This window comes from Loxodonta africana, chromosome 19 (genome assembly GCF_030014295.1).
Source record: "Loxodonta africana isolate mLoxAfr1 chromosome 19, mLoxAfr1.hap2, whole genome shotgun sequence".
NCBI lineage: Eukaryota > Metazoa > Chordata > Mammalia > Proboscidea > Elephantidae > Loxodonta > Loxodonta africana.
Window position 1 is genome coordinate 9,528,113 of NC_087360.1, and position 23,342 is coordinate 9,551,454.

The 23,342-nt window shown below is 48.0% G+C and overlaps 1 protein-coding gene across 5 annotated transcripts in view; it reads left to right on the forward strand.

The window, feature by feature from the left end:
* The first annotated feature begins 1,838 nt into the window (after positions 1 to 1,838).
* Positions 1,839 to 23,342, forward strand: part of CUX2 (cut like homeobox 2) — a 162,219-nt gene continuing 140,715 nt past the window's right edge. For 4 of the 5 annotated variants that reach the window (XM_023539304.2, XM_064272199.1, XM_064272197.1 and 1 more), the window contains exon 1: positions 15,594 to 15,849. In XM_023539304.2, the coding sequence (XP_023395072.2) occupies positions 15,769 to 15,849 (81 nt within the window). In that variant the 5' untranslated portion in view covers positions 15,594 to 15,768. Of the gene's footprint in view, positions 1,939 to 15,593; positions 15,850 to 23,342 lie in introns of those variants that run through there. The other variant, XM_064272200.1, reaches the window with a different exon arrangement.

The window sequence follows — 23,342 nt, forward strand, 5'->3', positions numbered from 1 at the left end:
CCCTGTTGAAAGGATTATTTCGTAAGAGTGACCCAATTGTCAACCTCCTTTGTCCTTAAAATGCCAGGACACTTCAGACGTCCGTCTCTGAGGTAAGGCTGGGCACAGCCCACCCATAGCTTGAATGATGTTCATTTGTAAGGAGGTTTATATTAGCAAAAGAGTCACATTCGGGTCTGAGTAAATACATGGTCTGTGCACACAGTGGAATTATAGTGAGTCAAGAAAGAGGTCAAGGACAGTTTGTTGGGTGAGTAAAGCAAGTAGTACAATGTTATCCCATATTTGAGAAAAACTCTTACCTGTAGATGTACATATTTGTTGACATGTAGAGAAAAGCCCAGAAGGATGTGCTCCAGAGTGTTCCAGAGGTTTTATTCACTGCTGTATCCTCCATTGTCCTAGAACATGCTGTTTTTTAGTTGCCCCTGAGTTGGCCCCTACTCATGCTCAGCAGAATGAAACACTGCCCAGTCCTGCATCATCTGGCTACAGACTGGGTTGTTGTGATCCGTAGGATTTTCATTAGCTGAATTTCGGAAGTAGATCACCAGGCCTTTTTTCTTAGCCCGTCTTAGCCTAGAAGCTCTACTGGAACCTGTTCGGCATCATAGTAACACACAAGCCTCAGCTGACAGATGGACGAGTGGTGGCTGGGGTACTTTGGTGGGAAATCAAACACGGGTCCCCCGCATGGATGATGAGACTTCTACCACTGAACCACCAAGGCCTCGGCACATAGTAGGTGCTTAATCAATATTTGTTAAATGGCTGAATGCAAAACAGCGAGATGCATCTGCCAACTTTTTCTTTGTGTGCTTCACTGTCATTTGAATTTATTTTTATAGCGGGCATATATTAACTTTGTGGGTAAAAAAAAGAAATAGCCTTTCCCCAGAAAAGGAAATTAAAAAAAAAAGAAGGAATCATGCCTTTGAACTTGCTTAGCTCCCCTTTCTGTAGAGCTCAAAACCCACGTGCACATCTCATTGAAGCTGGGCAAAGAAATGAGGCTGGTGTTTTATGGTCCTTGTTCAGTCATGCATTGATAAAATCGGACTCCTGAAGAAAGCAGCTCCTTTATTTATTTCTCTCGCTTTGGTTTTTCCCTTGGGCTTTTGGAGGGGAAAAAAATCCAACAGCCAAGTGAATGTGGGGCAGGGAGGTAGTTAGGGACAGGGGTGGGGCATGGGAGCTTCAGTCTTGCTTCTGCCCCAGGCAGGAGGCAGAAAAAACTGGACCAAATGACCTCTGGGGGGTGGAGGGAGGCTTCCTGCTTCTTTGACTTCCTCCTTCTGTGGCTTCGAGATCCCTGCAGAGCACTAGAAGAGGCTTGGGGGCATAAGGGAAGGGGTAAGACGTGGAAATCAAGGAGGAGAAATAGGGGCAAGCATCTTCCTGGGTGCATTTTTCTGAACCACAAAGAAGAGAGGCTGTATCCTCTTTTTTTGCAGCGAGGGAGGCAGGAGAAGAGACCCCCTGCCCCAGCCTTCTGATTTCTAAATGTCCCAAAGGTCTCTGAGTTTGTACAATGCATCTCAAATGTTTTTTAAAGTTTACGACTGACCTGATTCATAGAAAAAGATAAACACCCTTCCTATGTTTGGAGTCATATGTAATTTTTATCTCTTGACCTTTAAATGTAAGCAGCAGTAAAATGAAGAACTATTGCAGTCATTTAACACTCCGGCTGTACTAACTGGTTCCTGCCTGAGAAACGTGGTTTTAAATTGGCTAATGCACAATACTTGCAGAGCTAATAATAATTCAGATTACTCCTGTCAGCTATTCCGGTTTCATGGGTAATTTAGTAGTTGAATAAATTTTTAAAAAAATTCATTCGTTACCATGCACTGTTATGAATCAGTAGATGGTTTACCATTGGCAGCAGTAACTGTAAGAAGATTTAAATTGCTACTGAAAAGGATTTGAGTGAAGGTAATGTTTTATAATGTTCTAAGCCATATGCACTACTTTCAGGCCTCATCAGTTTTACATTGATTCCTAGTGAAGTGTTTAATTGCATCATGAATGCAATATAATTCAGTTCTTTCTGCTAATATGGTATATATCTCAAAGTGATATACAGTACTGACAGGGAGAATTCACAGTTTCTTCCGGATTTGGGAGGGCAGCGAGAATTGGGCGCCTACTGGATGCGTGGCGGGCAGGCCACACGGGGAAGCTGAGGCTGAGATTTGTTGTGGGGCACGTGTAAGGGGTGGTGGATCGTGTCTGTCGCCAGCTCTCAGTGCCGACAGCCAGTCAGAGGGGCCTGGGCTGTGCTTGTGGTGTTACTGGCCTCCAGAGGAAGGGAGGGCAAGCTCTTAGCTGGCGGAGAGGTTGCTGAAGGCCGGTGGGTCTGACCAGCTCTTCAGCTGCTTCTAAGTGGTTGTTAAGGACTGGACTTTCTGTTGCCATTTCTTTAGTCATTCGGTGAATATTAAGCACCTACTATGTGTGGAGGCAGCCAGTAGCCCAGGAGTGCCTTTCAGGAGGTTTGCCTGGGTCAATCCACTGATTCTGACAGAGAACATGCATGGCCTGAAGCAGAGGTTTTAAGAGGGCCAGAAACCTTAGGCCTAGAAGTTGAACCTGGATGAGGTGGCCAGGCACTGAGACCTCATCAGACTCGACAAACTGGAGGTTGTGTGCCCCTTTGAAGGGACAGCAGCCCCGCAGCTCTGGTCGAGTGTTGCATAGGCCTAGTGCTGCCAGATTTTATAATTTCTCACTAGAAGCTTGAAATCAGGACTTTTATGCAAAATCACCCATTTAGAAAGGGAAAAAAATGCACACACAGCTACGGCCAAACTAAACGTGTCTGTGGGCATAGCCTACCCGAGGGCCACCTGTTTGCAATGTCTGTTCGTGGGCTTGACTGCTGTTAAAGCAAAAAACATTTACTGTCAGGGCTAAAAAAATATGCGTGTGTTAGAGGCGGTAGAATGCACGATGCCCTGAAGCCTCGGACGAGGTTCTGTGGGACAGAGCGTGGAGGAGGAAGGAAGATGTCTGCCTCCCCGCCTGGCGTTCCCGGATTGAGACAAGTCGCTCCAGCCGGGGCTTACGAGGCCGTTGGCTGCATCCCCTGAAATGTAAACAGAGCACCTTCTCAGGAGACAAAACTAATGATGGAAGGGACAGCGTGGCCTTGGGGTTGTAAATGGGAGGGGACCTTGACAAGGCGGGTGGTGCGTGTCTGCTGGTTGGGAGCCTTAAGAAATGGTGGAGAGGGACGGGGGATGGTTAGAGCTGGTGCCAACATTCGTCCTTTGCTTTTTCTTCAAAGAATCCCATGAAGCAACCCAGGGTGCAGGGGCATTCCTACTGAGATAGGAAGGGTGCTGCTGGATGCTTAGAGGTTGTCCTGGGCGACTGTCCTGGGGAATTGCAACATGAGGAAGTAAAACCCATTCTTTCTGGCATTCATTCATTCATTTGTTCCTTCAACAAATATATTATGAACCAGGCACTGTTCTAGGCACTAGGAATACAGTGGTGACCAAGACAGATTAAATGCCTGCCCTCATGGAGCTTCTACAGGCAGTCCCTGGATTATGAAGGAATTCCATTCCTAAGTCTGTTTTGAAGTGAAATTTGTACGGTATGTAAGATATGGTTCCTATCTAACGTCAGTTAGTCAAATGTTTGTCTTAGTATATAGTGTGCCTTTCTGTGCATGAAAAAACATTAAAGAAACACTTCCAGATATGTTAAACACATCTTTAACATACTACAGTAATAATAACATTTTGATGTGTGTTGCAAAGTAGTGCCCGTTTGTTATTACGAACCATTGCATGTACCTCAAATTTTGAGTATATTAGGCTTCATGGGGGTTGGTTTGTATAAGTAAGTCAGACATTTGTAACCCAGGGACTACGTGTATTCCAGTGTGGGAGACAGACCATAAGCAAATATAAAATTGTTGCGGTCAAGTCAGTTCTGAGTCATGGTGACCCCATGTGTGCAGAGTAGAACTGCTCCGTAGGGTTTTTGAGGCTATGACCTTTTGGAAGCAGATCACCAGGCCTGTCTTCTTAGGTGCCTCTGGGTAGGTTTGAACCACCAACCTTTTGGCTAGTAGTCAACCACTTAACCATTTGCACCACTCAGGGAGTCCAAATATATAATTAAGAACACAAAATAACCCACCTGATACACCCTTGGTTGCAACTTTGAAAAGAGCATGTCCCTTACGTACAGTAGAGTATTATTTACTGGTGCATGCTACAATGTGGGTGAACGTTGAAAACATTATGCCAGACACAAAAAAAAGCAAATATTGTACGACCCCATTTATATGAAATGTCTGGAATGGGCAAGTGCGTAGAGACAAACGTTTACTAGTGGTAACCAGTGGCTTGGGGCGGGGCGGGGCGGGGGTGGCAATGAACGGCTTCAGAGGTCCTGCATTTGTGTTGGGTGTGATAAAAAACTTTTGGAAATAGTAGTGATAGTTGCACAACATGGTGAGTGTAATGAATGGTTCTGAATTACACACTTAAATGGCTAAAATGGCAAAGTTTTATGTACGTTTTATCATGATAACATGTTTAAAAAAAAAGTGTGTCCCTGTGTAAAGAGAGTGTGGGGGATGGAGGCAGAAGGTTAGTGTGGCCGGGTGGGTGGAGGCTTACAACAAAGGGAACAAGAAAACAGTGCTAAGTGCGCTGTGTTCTGTCAAGCCACCTTTGAGTGATGTAAAAGCCAAACACGCTTGTCGTGCCAATCCCTTTTTGAGCAGGACCTTCAAATCAGAGCCTGTGCGTTTTCTGGTATCTGATTGTCGCACAGCCACGAGGCAGAAGCTGGGGCCATGGGCTCCCCCTCTGCCTGGCGCCGGCGATGTAATCAGAGCCTTCTTTTTATCCCCACTCTCAAGGAAAGCCAGCCGGGCCACCTTTTTGATCATCGTAACCTTGACGCCGAAGAATAATTTATCCATGCCCCTGGACGAGGAAATTGCAAAATATTATTTATGAAGGCGAGCCGAGACATCGTAATTCTGGCCCAGCGTTGCTGGATGTGCTGCCTGGGATGGGATGATGTGGGTGATGCTTGACAATAAAATGGGGCGCTGAGCCCATGAGATGGAAGGGTGGGCAAGCAGTGAGACAGGGGTCCTGCGAGAGAAATTCCAGGGAGAAGGATTGTCCCAGAAGCTGACCCCAACTGTCTTTGCATCAGTGGGGAAGAATGTTCATGAAATGCATGGGGGCTGGTGGGAGAAGGGATGTTGAGCAGCAGTTTGGGGAGGAGGAACCTTTCTTTGCGATGGTGGCCTTGGCTCTGGAGATTGGGAGGCTGTGTAGTACAGTGGTTATAAGACCTTGGTTTGGAGCTGGCCAGTCTTGAGTTTGAGTCCTGACTTTGCTGCTTCCTTTCTCTGTGGCATGTGACATTGACCCACAGCTTCACATGTGTATAATGGGAATAATAACATCTACCCCAATGGTTGCCTCAAGGATAACATGAGGGTAATGCCAGTGAAGTGAATTGTCTGTTAAATGGACCTGACTTCTGACCTAGAAAGGAGCCCTGGTGGCGTAGTGGTTAAAGCACTCAGCTGCTAACCAAAAGGTTGGCGGTTTACTACTCCACAGGAGAAAGATCTGGCAGTCTGCTTCTGTAAATGTTTAAAGCCTTGGAAACCCTATGAGGCAATTCTGCTCTGTCCTGTAGGGTTGCCTTGAGTCAGAATTGACTCATAGGCAGTGGGTTTGGTTTTCTGTTCTGACCTAGAAGCAATTGAAGTGAGTGATTAAGAAACAGCTCAGGAGCGAAACAGCCTGGCCTTGCATTCCAACTCTGTTCCTCGCTGGCTGTGTGACCTTGGGTGAGTCACTTCACCTATCTAAGTCTCCATTTTCTCATCTGCCAAATGGGTATAAAAACGGTTCCTACTTCATAGGGTCATCTCAAGGGTTAAATGAGTGAATATAAGAAAAGAGTTTAGCAAATGGCCTACCTTTAGTAAAAGCTGGTAGACATTGGCCGTTAATGTTACTTCCTAAGTTACACTTCTTCTGAGAAGCCAAGCTGTTCCCAGCCTTGTCACTGACTTAGAGGCAGCCTCTGTCTGATAATGCTGTGAATGACATGCTTAGTTAAAACATCCAAGTGCATTTTCATTCCTTTTGATTTGAAAAATTCTTCTGAGCACTGGGAAATCCCTTGTCAGGTGACAAGATGTGTATTCCCAGGGGAACCACCCTAGCATCTGTTGGCCACAGAGGGGACGGCAGACCCCGGCATCCCTGGCCACCCGATTCACCAAGCCCCATGCTTCAACTCCCGCATGTTCTCTCAGGCATCGGCCGGAAAGTTCAGCCCAGCAAGATCTTTTGCAGCCTCTCAGCAATTTGTGGTTGTACCAAATTAGCGTTTGGTATTGAATTTTATTGAATTAGTATTCATTTTCTCTAATATGATATAAAAGTATAATCACATTAGTGATTTTTATAGCACATTAGATTATATATTTGGAACATGTCCCCGCCTGAAACAGCTTTAAAAAAAGAAGAAGAAAAAAAATAGCAACAATAACAAGTGAACCACCTTCCACCCTGGCTTACAAGCCCTGGCTTTTCTAGCTGAGCCGCAGCAACCTGGATAGAAAATTCTCTACTCTCTGCCTCCTGGTCCCTACAGAGAAAGAATTTTCATTCCACCACCCTGATTTGTGAAGCATTGCATTTAAGACCTTAATAGTGGTTCCAAATGAATGTTTCTTTAATCCTGGGGCAGAAACAGGCTGTGGTTGAGATGTAATTAATAGCACTAATTACCCTAGTCTTTCTCCATCCCCTTTTCCTCTTGCCCTCATTCCCATTCCCCAAGAAATCTGGCAGGAGCACCAAGAAATTTCATCTTTTGCTCCAAGATGTCCCTGAACAGAGAAGCTAGTCAGTAAACCCAGAATCCACTCTCCTCTGGGCTCCCAGTTTTGAAATATTTCTCCTCTATTTTCCAATGGTTCCTCCAGTTCTGAGACACCTGGGCTTTCCCGAAGTTGAGATTTTCTAGAATCCACTCGTATCCATTGTGGTGACTCAGCCGGTTGTAAAGGGCAGCAGCCCATGGCCTGACTTTCCTGAGCACCTTTTCTGCAGTGACAGCCTCATTGATGAACTGGTCTAAACACAGAGGAAGTTCCTCAAAGATTCCCCAAGGTCTCTGCCACCAGATACCCAAAGCTGAGAGACTCTGTTAGCCCTGTCAAGGCCAAAGCTCAGCCTCCCCAAACCTTTTTCCACTACAGGGAGTAAAGGATTAAAATTTTTTCTGTAATGAAAGAAAAGCAAGCTGGCCAAGAGGGCTAAAATGCATTTATTTGTACACTGCCACATTATAAAGTAATTGGAGATGGATAGAACCACCCAGTATTAGAACAGGATTTGAAAGTTGATTGTACCTTGCATGCTAATGCTGAGAGGTCAATGATAGCTTCCTGGAGCACCATGCTGAGAAGGAGTCTTAAATCGCACTCTGGATCAGAAAACGGAGTCCATTCAATCTATAAGCAGTTTGGAGTACTTACTATGAGTCAGGCTTTGTTCTAGGCACTAAAGACCCAGCCATGAACTGGGCAGCCAGAATTCCTCCATAAAGGAATTTATATTCCAATCAGGGGAGGGAGAGGCCCCAGAAAGTAGGTGTCAGCAAGGCCGGCTCCTTGCAGGGCTCATAAGCCATGGGATGGAGTTGAGGTCCTATTCTAATTGCAATGGGAGGCCACTGGAGGATTTTCAGTAGGGAAGTGCTAGGGTCTGGTTTATGCTTTTAAAAGATTCAAGCTTTAAAAAGATCATTCCAGGTGGTATGTGGAGAATTGATGGAAGGGAGGCAGGTGGAGAAGCTGGAAGACCAGATTCAAGATTATTGCAGGTGTCTGGGTAGAATAGTAGAGGATGGGTAATAATTGATTGGGCTCTACTTTAGAGGTCCAATTCATCAAATTTACTGATGGGTTAGATTGTAGGGTAGGAGTGGACAATCCATTAATAATGTCTGCCATGGTTGTGGGAGGCATCAGGGGCCATATGCATGCTACATATTTGCCATCTCTGTCTTGTAAGTCATTTTGGGGCTGGTAGGAGGGAGTTGGGCAGAGTCAAGGGTTACTCCGGGATGGCAGCTTGTGCCTTTGGCAATGGCTATGGATATTCCGGGAGGTGCACTTAAAAGGGAATATTCAGCTGTTCATCGAGACATTAAACAAAGAGGCCAGCACGGGAATGAGTTGCCGCGTTGTCTCAACCTGATCCTGTCCGAGGACCAGTAAGGCAAGTGGGACCCTCAGAAGATGTAGAAATTAGACCAAATCCCTGCAGCGATGCCAAAGGACCCACATGATTCCACAGAGATGCACTCAGGAAGGCTCAAAGGGAAGGTAGGACGGGCGGCCATCGATAGCACAGGTAATAGAAAAGCAGTTTTCAATTATGTCAGGTGAAAACAGAGGATCAGAGACAATCTCCTTCCCTGTCTTCTCCCCACTCCAAAATAGGAGGGATGATGGGGCGGTGGTGCGGGGTGGCGGGGCCTTAATATAGCAGATGACCAGCTGGAAACACCTCTGTTCGTTTGTTTTTTCTTATAAACCTCTATCTCCTCTAAGATCGGCTGCTTTTTCAGACACTTGGAAAAAGTATGTTTGTCCTCTTGGGATGGGGCAGTGGAAAAAAACAGCCTGCTGTTGGGACGGGAATGGGACTTTGAGAGGAAAAGAGCTGTGTTGGCAGCCTGGGGTGTCGCCATCAGGAGTGTGTGAAGACAGCCATCTGAAGGAACCTGTGAATCTTGTTACAGGTGTTTTTTTTTTTTAAGTCCTTACAGCATAATGGAAGCTTTGTGAGATTATGACATTGGATAGGGCTATACATACAATGCAAAACTTTCTATTAAAAAAAAGGAAGGGGTACAAGGACCACCTTTGTGATCATGGGTCAGTCAACTTAGCTTCTGTTCCTGGGAAGAATCTAGAAAAAGCTGTCCCTGAGCCACGATCCCTGCACCCTTGGTTCCCAGAGCCACCATTGTGGTTTCAGGAATAACATTCAGCCCCAGACAAGCTTAATTTCCTTCCTTGGCAGACAGGCTGGCCACCGAGAGAGGGGCACAGGGATGAGTCCTTGGTGCGTCTGGGCTTCCCTGGTGCCTGGGAAGTGCTGTGCAGGCCCCTGTTCTCACGTGCAGACCCCTGTCCTCATGCCATCCCCAAAACCCTGGGGAAGGTGTTGACAATACCTGTCTTGGAGCCCCGCCTGGATTCTCCTGCCAGAGCTTTGGAAACCCTTCCCAAGGGGGCTGATGCTGGACCGGTTTTGGAGAACCACTGGGGCAGACCATTTGAAAATATTAATTTTTAAAGATGCATTATTCTGTAAACAGTATCCATGTGATCTTTAAGTATTTAGACATTAAAGATGAGTGTAAAATGAACAGTATGTCTCCTGAACTTCTGAACCTCCAGCCCCGTTCACAGCTGTCGCTAGTTTCTTGTTTGTTCTTCCAGGACATTTTAACACACATACAAGCATGCAAATGACACATCCTTTTTATAATAGGAAGGGGATTATTCCTTTCTTCCTTTGATACTTATTGAGTGCCTACTGTGTGCTGGGTGCTAGGGATAGATCAGTAAACAGGCCTCTTGGCACAGAGAGCCTAGCTGGGGGAACGGAGGGGCAGACAGTAAACACGTAAACAAATAGAATAAAAGAGTCACAGATTGTGAGACAAAGCAAGAGGCAAACAAGCAGTGTCCATGGCGGAGAGCAGCAGGGGAAGGAGGTGGTTATGAGAAGAAGAGAAGAAGTGCCTGCGTCTGGCCGTGAGGTGTGTGTCTGCATTGGCTGTGTGTGTGTGTGTGAGAGTGTCTGCATGTAAGATGTGTGTGTCTGCATTCGCTTGTGTGTGTGTGTCTGTGAGCTGTGTGTCCTCCTTGGCTTGTGTGTGTGTGTGTGTGTGTGAGATGTGTGCCTGCATTGGGTGTGTGTGTGAGTATATGTGAGGTGTGTGTCTGCGTTGACTTGTGTGTATGTCAGTGTGTAAGGTATGTGTCTGCATTGGCTTGTGTGAGTATGTGTCTCTGTGAGGTGTGTGTCCATTAGCTTGTGTGAGTGTGTGTCTCTGTGAGGTGTGTGTCTGCATTAGCTTGTGTGAGTATGTGTCTCTGTGAGATGTGTGTCTGCATTGGCTTGTGTGAGTGTGTGTCTCTGTGAGGTGTGTGTCTGCATTAGCTTGTGTGTTTGTGTGAGCTGTGTGTCTGCATTGGCTTCTGTGTGAGTGCGTATGGGGTGTGTGTCTGCACTGGCTTGTGTGTATGTGAGTGCCTGTGAGGTGTGTGTCTGGATCGGCTTCTGTGTGTGTGCGTCTCTCTGTCAGCTGTGTGTTAGCATTAGCTTGTGTGTACGTGTATCTGTCAGCAGTGTGTCCATCTTGTCACGTGTGTCTGTGTGAGATATGTCTCTGCATTTGCTCCTGTGTGAGTGTGTGCCTGCATGTAAGGGGTGGTATCTGCACTGGCTGTGTGAGTGTGTGTGTGTGTGTGTCTATGTGAGGTGTGTGTCTGCGTGTGAGGTGTGTGTCTGCGTGTGAGGTGTGTGTCTGCATTGACTGTGTGTGTAACTGTCTTTGTGAAGTGTGTGTCTGCATTGGTTTGTATCTGTGTTTGAGGTGTGTGTATAAGCTGTGTGTGTGAGGTGCGTGTGTAAAGCATGTCTCTTGGCTTGTGTGTGTGTGAAGTCTGTCTGTGTTGGCTTGTGTGTGTGTGAGGTGTGTGCCTGTGTTGGCTATGTGTGTGTGAAGTGTGTGTGTGTGAGGTAGGGCACATCTGGGTGTGTGCATCTTTATATCTGTGGGCATCTGGGTGTGTGCCTGGGTCTATGTGTGTAATGTAGGGTGGATGTGTACATTTTTATCTCTGGGTATCTTGTGTCTGGGTATCCATGTCTGTAGTGTGGAGTGTTTGCGGGTATGTGTTTTTTTTAATCTGTGTCTGTATGTAGTGTGATGTGCATGTGTGCATCTGTCTCTGTGGGTGCGTCTTCGCATGTGTCTGCATGTGCACACATGTGGTGTGTGTCAGGGAGGGCTGCTCTGAGCATGGAGAGGCAGTGTCATGGGAGTGTGGTGGGCAGGAGGTTTGGATGGAGAGCAGGCAGAGCCGGATCTGAGAGCCCCTTTAGCCACGCAGAAGAGCCAGGGTTTGTCTCAGCCCCAGGAGCTGATGCAGGGTTACGCAGGGCAGTGACCTGATCTGAGGACATCTTCAGGGATGCCTCCAGAACAGCACCACAGGGGTGCCAGCAGGCAGCTGCAGGAGACTGGGTAGTGGCAGAGGCCTGGTTTTGACTTGACCTTGAAGTGGACCTGACCACCTCGCTGGTGGGTGGTTTACCGGGTGAATTGAGTGAACGAAGAGGCCTCAAGACTCTGGCCTGAGGTCTAGTGAAAGGAGTGCCCTTTCCCGAAGGGGGGGGCGGAGACCGCTGGGAGGAGCACTGGGAGCAGGTAGGAGGTGGGAAATCAGAGTCCCATCGTGGTCCAGAAAATCTGAGATGCCACTGTCCTCCCAGGGGAGAGGTTGGGTATGCAGTGGGTGTGCGGGCTGGAGCTCAGAGATCTGTGGGCTGGAGGCAAGATGGGGCCCAGACCCTCTAAGGAACCGTCCTCATTCAGGGGGCTGGCGGAAACCTTTCCAGGGCTCAGAGGGCCAGGCTGGCTACCAGGGGCCCTTGGCCAGAGCTTTAATCACCAAAAGAGTATTTAAGGGGAGCCCCTTTATCTCCTTGGCCCCCCTCCACCTCAGTCACCTCAGCCAAGCCTTGCAAGCACTAATGGGAGAAAGCCACTAGAAGGACACTGCCTCTGGGGAACGTGCAGAAACCAAACCAGGACCACAGTGGCCAGCCTCTCCCGTGGAGCCGTGTGGGCCGGGCATCTTTGTGGGATTGGCTCCAACAGCATCAAGGCCCTGGAACGCTGGGTTACCTCGCCGGGGCCTGGGACCAGCCTCCCAGAGGCCAAAAATTAGGAGCATATTTCATTGCCGAAATAGTCATTTCTTGTGTGCCTTGATTGATGATAATTCTAAAAGCTAACGTCGTTGAGCACTTTAGACACTGCTCTGACCCCACTAACTGCCAGTTGGCTCAGCTCATCCTCACGACAAGCCCAAGAGGTAAAAAAAAAGCTTCAATATTCCCATTTGATAGATAAGGAAACAGGCCAGCCAAGTAGTGGTTGCACAGAAGTGTAGTGTAGACAGGATTTGAATGCAGGTCAGTCCGACTGCAGAGCCTTAACCCTCACACTCTGCTGAGTGCTTGTTATATGTTACTTCTTAGCGTCACAACTACCCTTCAGCAGGGGCATTGCTGTTACCCCCATTTTACCAATGGGGAAACCGAGGCCCAGAGAGAGGAAATGCTTTGCTTAGAGTCACACAGCTGGTTAGTGGCAGCATCAGAATTTGAACCCAAGCCTGTGGGGAAGCCCTGAACTCTGATGTGGGCCATGCTCCTGGCTCCAGCCTGCTGTCTCCCTGCACCAGCAGTCGAGCTCTCTGTTCTCCGTAGCCTGAAGCGTTCCAGTGACCTGCTGAGGGCAGGAGGTAGGACTTGATTCCCTGGACAGCCCCTAGGCTAACAAGAAACATCAGAGGTCCGTAGGCTCTTCTGAGCTCCAGACCTAGTGAAATTCCACTGCGGGAGAAGCAGGTTTATCACTGGAACCCTGGGTGGTAGAGCTCATGCAGCCCTGGCCAGCTCTTGGGGATTCGGGCCACCCTGTCCACCAGGAGAAGCCAGTGGCTCTTTGGGACAGGTCAGAGCATAAGAGCACTAATGGGGCAGTGAATGTTCAGCTCATGAGCAGAGGGAGCTCTGTGTGGGATTCAGGACTTGCTTCAGCAAGTGTGTGTGTGTGTGTGTGTGTGCGCGTGCGCGTGTGTGTTTGGACCAGTAGTTGGGAAATCACAGCCTGATTTAGAAACCTACCTACCGAAGCTTGCAGAGGACCCATGTTTGATTAGCAGAGCTGTTAAAAGCATGGGATTCGGGGTCAAGCTGCTGAATTTGAATCCCAGCTCTGTTACTTACTAGCCTTGAGTGTGAATTCTCTTAACCTCTTTATGCCTCAGTTTTCCCACCTCACAGGATTGCTATAAGAAGCAAATGGGTGCTTAGAACTGTGTCTGGCACACAGTACATACTCAATGTATGTCAGCTAAGTGTTGCTGTTGTTGTTATTGTCTAAAATAGGAGTTGGCAGACTTTTTCTGTAAAGGGCCAAATAGTAAATATTTTATGCTTTGTGGGCTGCTTGGTCTCTGGCTGTAGCAGAAAAACAGCCATAAAAAAGAAAAAAGTATGTAAATGAAGGGACCTGGTTGTGTTCTGATAGAACTTCCCTGTGACTTATTGTTGTGGATTGATTTGTGTCCCCCAAAAGTGTGTGTCAACTTGGCTGGGCCATCATTCCCAGTATTGTGTGATTGTCCACCATTTTGTCATCTGATGTGATTTTCCTATGTGTTATGAATCCTACCTCTATGGTGTTAATGAGGCAGAACTGGAGACAGTTACGTTAATGAGGCAGGACTCCATCTACAAGATTAGGTTGTATTTTGAGTCATTCCCTTTTGAGATATAAAAGAGAGAATCCAGCAGAGAGACATGGGGACGTCATCCCACCAAGAATGAAGAACCAGGAGAGGAGCACGTCCTTTGGACCCAGGGTCCCTGTGCTGAGAAGCTCCTAGACCAGGGGAAGATTGATGACAAGGACCTTCCCTTATAGTGGACAGAGAGAGAAAGCCTTGCCCTGGAGCTGGCACCCTGAATTTGGACTTCTAGCCTCCTGGACTGTGAGAGAATAAATTTATCTTTGTTAAAGCCATCCATTTGTGGTATTTTTGTTTTAGTAGCACTAGATAACTAAGACACTTCTATATGACCATGGGGGGAGAAGAGTCCTTCTTCTTCTGGGAAGATATATCCCTGGGGCTGCCAGCAGCCATTCTCCAGAGATTACTAGAGGAAGCCAGCCATGGTAGGAGAAGAAGAGGGCAGCTCAGAGGGAAGCTGAAATCAAACTCTGCCAATATTTGAGTTGCTGGATCCAGCCATGCCTAAACCTACTTATGCGCTATTCAACTATATAAGAAGCGATTTCCCTTTAAAGCTTAAGCCGCTTTTAGTTGGAATTCTGTTGTGTACAACCCAAAGAACCCTAAATAATATAGGTCTGTTGCTGTTCACATGGAGCCCTTGCGGCACAGTGGTTAAGAGCTCAGGCTGCTACCCAAGAGGTCAGCAATTCAAATCCACCAGACACTCCTTGGAAACCCTATGGGGCAGTTCTACTCTGTCCTGTAGGGTCGCTGTGAGTTAGAATTGACTCGACAGCAAAGGGTTTGGTTTTTGGTTTAGGTCCCTGTCATGCCCTTCTGCTCGAGTCAGGTGCAGCCGCTTGCCTATGTGTGTCTGCTGATTCTCCTCTGTCCCCCCCTCCACCAGGAGTCAAGTTCACGTTACTCTGCCCAAGGGCATAACCTTAGGTCCTGGTGCAAAACCACGTGTTACCTTCTTTTCCTGTGGGGATTTAAACAGCTTCCCTTTTCTTTTTAAGGTTGTATAGCCTTGAGCAGGTGACTTCATTTCCATTAAAAAATAAGGTTAATAATTGTGCCTGCGGTAGGTTAAGAGGATTAAATGGGTTAATATTTATAAAGCACTTAGAATGGTTCCTGGCACATAGTAACACTATATAAGTGCTTGCTATTATTAAAAAAAGCCAATTGCCATGAAGTCGACTCTGACTCATGGTGACCTCACGTGTGTCAGAATAGAGCTGTGCTCCATAGTGTTCTGATTGGCTGATTTTTTGGAAGTAGATTGCCTGGACTTTCTTTCAAGGCACCTCTGGGTGGACTTGAACCATCAACCTTTTGGGTAGCTGCTAAGCGTGTTAATCGGTTGCACTATGCAGGGGTTCCTTGTTCTTATTACTCCCTGGAAACTGAACTCACAGACTCTCAAGGGATTTTCCTGCTAGAAGAAAGGGACCATCAGCTCCCTGAGGCAGGGGCTGGTCTGTATTCCCAGCACCAGCCCGGGCCAAGTATTGAGTGAGCGCTTCATGTTCCTTGAGTTAAGTGTAGGAACAAGCAAAGGATAGTAACCGAAAGTGAACTTGAGGAAGCCACGCAGATTGGCGCGATCTCCAAGGAGGTGTTTATGGTTAGGGGTCATCTGTAATTACTTTGGGGATTTATAAAACCTTGAGACCCGGAGGAATGGAGGAACGTTAGGGGTTTGAATGTTAGGGATTTAGATCTTTGCTACTTAAAGTGTGGTCCACAGACCGGCATCATCAGGCACTTGTTGGAAGTGCAGCCCCAGCCTGCCTCCAGAATCTGTATTTTAACAAGGCCCATGGGTGATTCCTGTGCCATTAAAGTTGGAAGCACTGGTCTGGGGCACAGGAGACGTGTAGATGCTGCCTTCCAGGCTCCTGGGTCATATGGGGCAATCTATGGAAGTGAGGACGTGGGTAATGTGGGTCCGTTCACAGTTTATTTAGGAAAACATGCGGTGGGTGCCTGGCTGTCTGGGGTGGGGAGGAGGTGTGGCCTTCCACAGCCTGGGAAAAGAGAAGTGGGAAAGTAATGGAGAGCCATGGTAGGCAGGACAGTGGGATGGGTCTGCAGAGCCAGCCCCAGGGTGACCTCATTGGGGAAGTGGCCTCCAGACAATGACCAAGCGGAAATGGGCACAGGAGATGCAAGGTTTGGGGGGACCACACACCCAGTGTCACCTTGTCTCTACCAAGAAGGTCAGTGTCGTTGTGCTCATGGTGGGAATGTGGGCCAAGTGTGAGAGCAGGAGCTTTGGAATCCACAAAGGTCTGGATTTGAATCCTGGGACTGGGGCACTTGATCGCTGTGTGACCCTGAGCAAGGAAATGGGTGTTTCTGAGCCTTGCCTTCCTTGTCTATAAAATGGATATGAAAATTGCACTGGCTTCAGAGGGACCTGGGTAGGGTTAACGCAGTAGTGACTGTAGAACCAGGTGTTAACATCTCTTCCCAACTCCAAGTTCAGTCATGTTGCCCTGGGAGCTTGAAATTGACCATGGTGGGAGAACTTAACACCATGGAAATGTTACAAATTGGAACTTGCTCTTTTTCTACAGGAAGCTGTTTGTTAAACATTTACTAGCACTGCTGATTAAATGGCATAATGTGTTTAAATTGCCCAGTGCTTGGTGGTGGTTGCTACTAATTACTGTATTGCCTTTTATTTTGTTGTGTTATGTCACATCATGTTATATTGTTGTTGGGTGCTATCCCGTTGATTGCGACTCATAGTGACCCCATGTGACAGAGGAGAGCTGCCCCATAGGATTTTCGTAGTTATAATCTTTACAGGAACAGATTGCCAGGTCTGACTCCCATGGAGTGGCTGAGTGAGTTTGAGCTGCCTACCTTTTGGTTTATAGCTGAGCACTTAACTGTTTGTTCCGCCAGGGCTTCTTGTTATACTAGAGTACTGTAATACTCCTAATATTATATAAAATGGTTTTCATGTTTGGGCTTTCAGTGTATTGATGTTGGAGCATTTGTTTTTACTGGTTAGAAGCCTTTTCTGTGAGCTCCCTGCCCCATTCTGGAGAGGTGACATCATCAGTTAGCTCAGTTCCATATATACAGAGCATAGTAGATGGTAATACCTAAAACGAACATTTTCTGGGCACATTCTAAATACTAGGCACTGTGAAGGCACTTCTCATACATGATCTCGTTTAATCCTCCTAACAGCTCTCAGAGGTAGAAACTGTTACTAACTCTATCTGTGGATGCAGACTGGAGCTCAGAGAGGTGGAGTGACTTCCCCCAGGTAACACAGCTGCTCAATGGAGAGGCAAAGCTTTGAACCCACACATTTTGACTCCAGAGCCAATGCACTTATCAGGGGGATTCATGGAGGTTAAACCTGGAGAGAGCTGGTATTGGGATCCTTGAGATGTGAACGCCCTCCCTTCCCGGGAGAACTCAAGGAGGGCGGTGGGCAGGGCAGAGAAGTCCTGTTGGCATCATCTGCTGGTCGGACAGCAACAGTCCAGGTTTCCCAGACGTGTGCCGGCGTGTTCTGGTTGGCAAGGGGATGTCTCCGATGGAAGCGAATCTTGGCCATTTGCCTCTTGGCAGCCAGCTGCTGGCTGCCACGTGGCGTGCCATTTGGATTATTCGGCAACCTTGCCTGGGATGGCTTGGAACGGAGTGTTGTGGGGCGGGGCAGGGGCTCTGCCAGCCTCCCAGACAGGCTATCACGGGGCAGCCATGCCCTCGGCTTTCTTGGTGTTCTCCCTGCCTCTACCTGTCTCCAGGTCTTGCTGTCCCTCGGCCTCTCTTTTTGGTGGGATTTATGGAGCCGGAGAGATGACAGGTGGTTTGGCAGGCGGAAAGCAATGCCTCCTGTCCCCATGGCCCCCTGTTCCCTCAACTGTACTAACACTTGGGGGCTTTTGCTTCCCAGTTTCCCTCAAGTTAAACTTCAAACTCCTTGGTTTAGCTTCAAGTCCTTTTATGATATGACCCCTGCCTCTTGGTGTACTGTGTCTTGTCTCCACAAGTAGATAGTGTGCTTCCTGAGGGGAGGGACTATGCCATACTCACCTTACATTTCCATAATGCCTATCCCAGTACTTAGCAGAAACTGTGGATGAATTTGAAAGGCCGGGAGAGCTGGCCACCCCTTGGTGAAGAGAAACCTGACTCACTTTGGAGTTTGCAGTCATTATCGCTACATCTTAGGGAAGACTTGCCATGTGCCAGGTGCTTTTGTTTTCTCTTATTTTTAATTTCTGTCTCATTTAATATTCTGTTGTGATCCATAAGGTTTTCTTTGGCTAATTTTTGGAAATAGATTGCCAGGACTTTCTTCCTAGTCTGTCTTACTCTGGAAGCAAGGATGGCAAGACTTTGACTCTTACTTTGGACACATCAGCAGGAAAGACCAATCACTAGAAAAGCACATCATGTTTGGTAAAGTAGAAAAAAAAAAACTTAGTGAAAATGAGGGAAACCTTCAGTGAGGTGAATTGCCACGATGGCCGCAGCAATGGACTCAAACATACAAATGATCATGAAGATGACACAGGACCAGACAACTTTTTGTTCTGTTGTATATAAAGTTGCCATGAGCCAGAGGCAACTTGGTGGCAACTAACAATAACACATCTCATTTAATCCTCATAGCAACCCTATTAGGTAGGCCCTGTTTCATCCCCATCCCCATTTCACAGAGGAGGAAACTGAGGCCTGGAGAGATTAATTTACATGCCCAAGAGCTCCCAGCTAGGACATGGCAGAGATGGAATTTGAACCCGAGGCAATCCAGAGCCCAGGCTGGCTTGAGTGAGGGTTTTCTTAACCCACTCAGCTAGAGCATGCAGCCCACAGAGCCCCCCATCCCTGTGGCCTCGTCAGCAGAACACCTCCAGTGTGCTGGCTTCTCACAACCCCCTGACTCTGCTTCGTCCACACATCCTGATGAATTCACCTTGGCAATGCCGGCACAGCCTTGTCACACCCATGAAGCTTGTGCTGCAGAGAACTGAGTTACAGAAGGTATAATGGATCCCCCCACCCTGTGCTGCCTTCTCCCCTTGTCCCACAATTTCCAAGACCACTTGGATGTTTAGGAGGAGAGCCGGAATGTTCCTTATGAGTGTTGCTTGGAAACAGGAGACCTTCCCCCTCCTTAGCTGTGTGAACTCGCACCTCTCAGGGCCCCCTCAGCTTCACTGCTCTCAGATTTGGGGAAAGTCGGTTTATTCCAAGGAGGACCTCTCTCCACATCAAAGCCTCATCCACAGTGAGACAACTGAGGGTGACCCAGTGGCCCTGGTCGCTAGGGACGGATTGTTCGGGCGTTCCCCGGCAGTGCTTAAAAACAGACCAGTGTCCCGTACGGATATGAGAGGAGAGTCGGATTGTGTTAGCAGTTTTCCATCAGATGGTGTCATATTAGTATTGTATTGGTAGTTATTTCCACTAATGTGAAGAGAAAGTTGCTAATCTGAGAAGACTCTTGCATTGTATTAGGGAAAACAAATATTAATATGATTCGATGGGAAGTGGCTAATAAGAAGCTCAGTTGCTAATATGACATGATGGATCAGTGGGAGAAATTTGGGTCGGGTTCTTGAACTTTCCTGGAATGCTCAGCAGGGAACAAAATATCAGGAACTCCTTGTTACAATCTCACACTGAGTTCAGGCCCCATCCTAAGCCCAGACCCTCACCCCTTTTCCCCACCCCACTGCCCCACAAAAGGACAGGCAGGTACAACAGCACCTGTTTAACTCAAAGACAGGAACTCAGCTCTGGGAATTTTCTTCCAGCCCCAGCTCGTTGGCCTGGCCTGGTAACCAGACCCAAGGACAGAGGTCTCACTCTTTTTTCCCTTTTTGTTTTTTGTGAAAAAGGAAGAAGCCTCCTCATTCGCAGAGTGGTTGGCATATGGGGCTCTGCAGCCTGCTTCTCGTCACGTTAATATGTGATTAAAGGGGTCTTAAAACGCTCATTAGTCCCCCTCTGGTATCTAATAGCGCTTTTGGATTTAGAGCAGAATATTATTTACCATTAGCTGATAATAGACCTTGAGTACATGCCGTATGTATCGGGACAATTATTAGCGTGTGGGTTATGCAAAGAAAACCGGTACCACACGTGCTGCTGGTGGCAGACAGCATGGCCCAGAGGCCACAGGAATAGCCCAAAATGGCCTACACGGAGGCGGGGGGCCTGCTAGAGACTGTCCGTGGTGACTTGCCATGGATGGAGTAAATTCCAGGTTCAGGTGGGGGCCCCAGAATGCCCTGATGTGAGGAGCATTGAGGGAGTAGAACTTGGGGTACACCCCTCCAAGAATGGGGGTGCCAGCAATAACAGTGCCCGATGGTGGTGAGGGATTGCCTCTGAGCGTTGGACCTGGCAGGAGATTATTAGTAACGTGATTATTGGAGTCTCTGGGTGGCACAAGTCGTTAACACTCAGCTGCTAACCAAAAGGTTGGCAGTTTGAGTCTACCCAGAGGTGCCTTGGAAGAAAGGCCTGGCAGTCGACTTCTGAAAAAGCAGCCATTGAAAACCTGCGGACCACAGTTCTACTCTGACACACGTGGGGTTGCCATGAGTCGGAGTTGACTCAGAACTGTTACTGGTAATATGATTGTCACATCCAGGAAGACAGGCTGAGGTGACTTGCTTAGGACATACAGTGGCCGAGGCCAGATGCAACCTTTTCCAATGACAAGATCGGGCTTCCTTTCGGAACACCCCTCTACCCACTGCAGAAAGTTCTTATTGATTCCAGTCTTCTCTGTCTCCAATGAGAAGGGGAAGTTTAACATCATTTCCTCTTATTTTCAATGTGTCAAAAAATGAAAATAGCAGGCAGTCCCTCCCAGTGGCAGGGTCATGACCTCTGGCCTAGTGCGCTAAGTTGGGGGGGTGAGGGCAGGGGAGGGGCACCTGAGTAGCATGGGCTTCACCCAGGAAGCAGGCCCCTGGGAAGAACCTCCAGCAAGGAGTGACAGGTTTAGGCCTATATTGGAGGTCAGAGTGCCCGGTCAAGGTTTGGGGATCATGTTGGAAGAGGGGAAGAGACAGGTGGAGTCCAGCAAGAAGGTTGTGTGGTCATCCCGGTGAAGCTTCGTGGGATCTGAATCAGGGTTTAAAAAAAACAAAACAGTTGCCATCAAGTTGATTCCAACTCATGGTGACCCCACGTGTTTTGGAAGTAGATCACCAGGCTTTTCTTTTGAATCACCTATGGGCAGATTTGAACAACCAGCCTTTCAGTTAGTAGCTGAGCACTTAACTATTAGCACCGCCCAGGAACTCCCTGAACCAGGGTGATGGTGTAGCTATCAGAAGAACAGTTGCTGGAGACACCTCAGGGTTGACCTCACAGGTGTCAGTGGCTGAATGGACTGGGGAATGAAGAAAAGTTGGAGCAGCCTCAGTGAGATGGACAGATGGGAGAGACTGTCTTGAGTTTGGCCCTTGCACACACATTCACCTTGCCCAGCCCAGTTTTCACACCAGTGGTTTGCCCAGGATTTCGTGGGCGAAACCACTTAGTATGGTGTGCTGCGTGTTGTAAATGCACAATACAGGTGAACTTTAAGAAGAACAAGCACTGAAAACCTCACCTTAATGCTCAGAGTCGCCCTCAGTTTTCCCAAGACACACCAGAAGGAAAGACAAGCGAGGCTTCTTGGAGGAGAATGGGGGTGGGTCTCTGGCCTGGTGCAAGTAGCTGGGAAACAGTTTACTTCCTGGTTTCCATTGTGTGTGGGGAGCCTTCAACCCAACGTCCCTGTTGTACACAGGTGGCAGGTGGTTTTGTGGGTCTCCGAAGCACGGCCACCCGTTTATTATGAACACACGAGACTGAGGGAGGGAAAGCGCGGCTGCCCTCTCTGATGAGAGTAGATCCAGCATGTGGCTGCAGGGACGCTGACAGGGTCGAGAGGTATTCACAGCAGTGCTGCCACGATTAGAAACCAAGTGTCACCTTTGTCTATTGCCTGAGCAAAGAACAGAGCTCCCAGGTGGAAAAAGGGGCCATGGAGAAAGCAGGGCTCGACGCATTCGCCCTGTTTCCCTCTCCCACTCCAGATACATGTCCCACGATTCAGGCAGGCCAAATAAAGCCTCCCCAATGGGCTTGCGGCTCATGTGTGCAGGAGTGTGTGTGTGTTTTAATAAAGCTCACCATGAGCCAGATATCAATTTCTGTCAGAGAGACGCAGAGCATCTGAACCAGAACTAAATAAAAATAAACATTAAACAATTATTGGAATTTAGGTTTATTTAAAAAATCAGCAGGGTTGAGGGAACAAGCCACCCATTAGCGAGGCAGAACTATCGGGCCTTTTAACAACCCGCTGGTTCCTGGCTGCCAGGGAGATTTGGGCCGTACGAGCTGTGGAAAACTCCGGATCCTATTGATTAAAGATGATACAGTAACAGGCCAATTATATCATCCTGGCTGCTTGCGGTACTGGCCAGTGCTGGCTGCCATTTGACTATATGGAAATGACTTTTTTTGAAGGGTCTCGGGGCAGGGGACTCAGTATCCCCACCCTGGGCAAAGCTTTACACCCACTGCAGTCCCTGCTGCTCCTCCAAACCCCCAGCTGCTGTGTACTCTTGCATTTTTCTCTTCCCTGCCTCCTCCACGGACATCCGTGGTCCGAAAAGAACCTATGTCTTGTCAGCCGAATCAATGCAAATAACCGGTAAGCCGTCCTCGACTTTTCAGTAATAATTGATCTTCCCAGAACTGATACCGTTTGAAAAATGTAAAGTCAGGAAAGCAGCAGCGAGCCAGGTGCCAGGTTTAAGAGAATATAATTGCTCCGAGTTATAGAAAGAGAAACGATTTCCCTTTGAGCTTTTTAGCTCCAAGAAGAGCAAAGTCAACTGCCGAGGAGCATCAAGAAGCTCCCAGTAAACTCAGGGCTTAGTACAGCCTCGGCCTCTCAGCCAGACGATTTGGGCGACCCAAGACCAGAATCTCTGGAGCTGACAGGCAGATTTCCTGCTTGCAATTTTTTTGGACTCCAGGTTCTTATTTCGAAGCTTTCTCCACAGCCGGTTGCCGTTAGGGAAGGAGAGAGGTTTGCCATTCTTCTTGGGGGGTGTTTGGGCTTAGCCACGGAGCTGTTCGAACACAGGGTGGGATTTCCCTCTGCTGGTTTCTGGCTGGGTGGGGTGATCCTTAGAAGTCAGGTGGGGATGGGGATGCTCTCCGGATTGGTGGATGGAGAATAGCGTTCTTGGGCGCCTTTTCTTCATGATGGTCTGTCGTTCTTCCAGAACTTGTGCATTTGTTCATTCATTCAGTTGCTCATTCAACAAATAGTGACGGCCACCCGCCTCTGCCAGGTGTGACTAGGTGCTGGGGTACAGGGGTTCTGCCCTCATGGATGGAGCTTCTCATCTAGGTGAAGAGATACAGATATGAGACAATTAATCATTACATCGCAGTTGTGATAGTGCCTGGTAGAAATAAAGTCAGAGTACTGGGGGCCTGTGAGAGGAGAGCCTGACCTTAGCTTGAGGTGCTGGTCTTGAGGAAGCAGTGTCTGAACTGATGCTTGACAGAGGGGGTAGCATTAAGCTAGGCTGTGGTTCTCAGACTTGAGCATGCATCACTTGGAAAACTCCTAAAACACAGACTGCTGGCCCCCACCCCCAGAGGTGGTCTGGTTCAGCAGGTAGCGGGTGGGCCCGAGAATTTCCATTTCAAA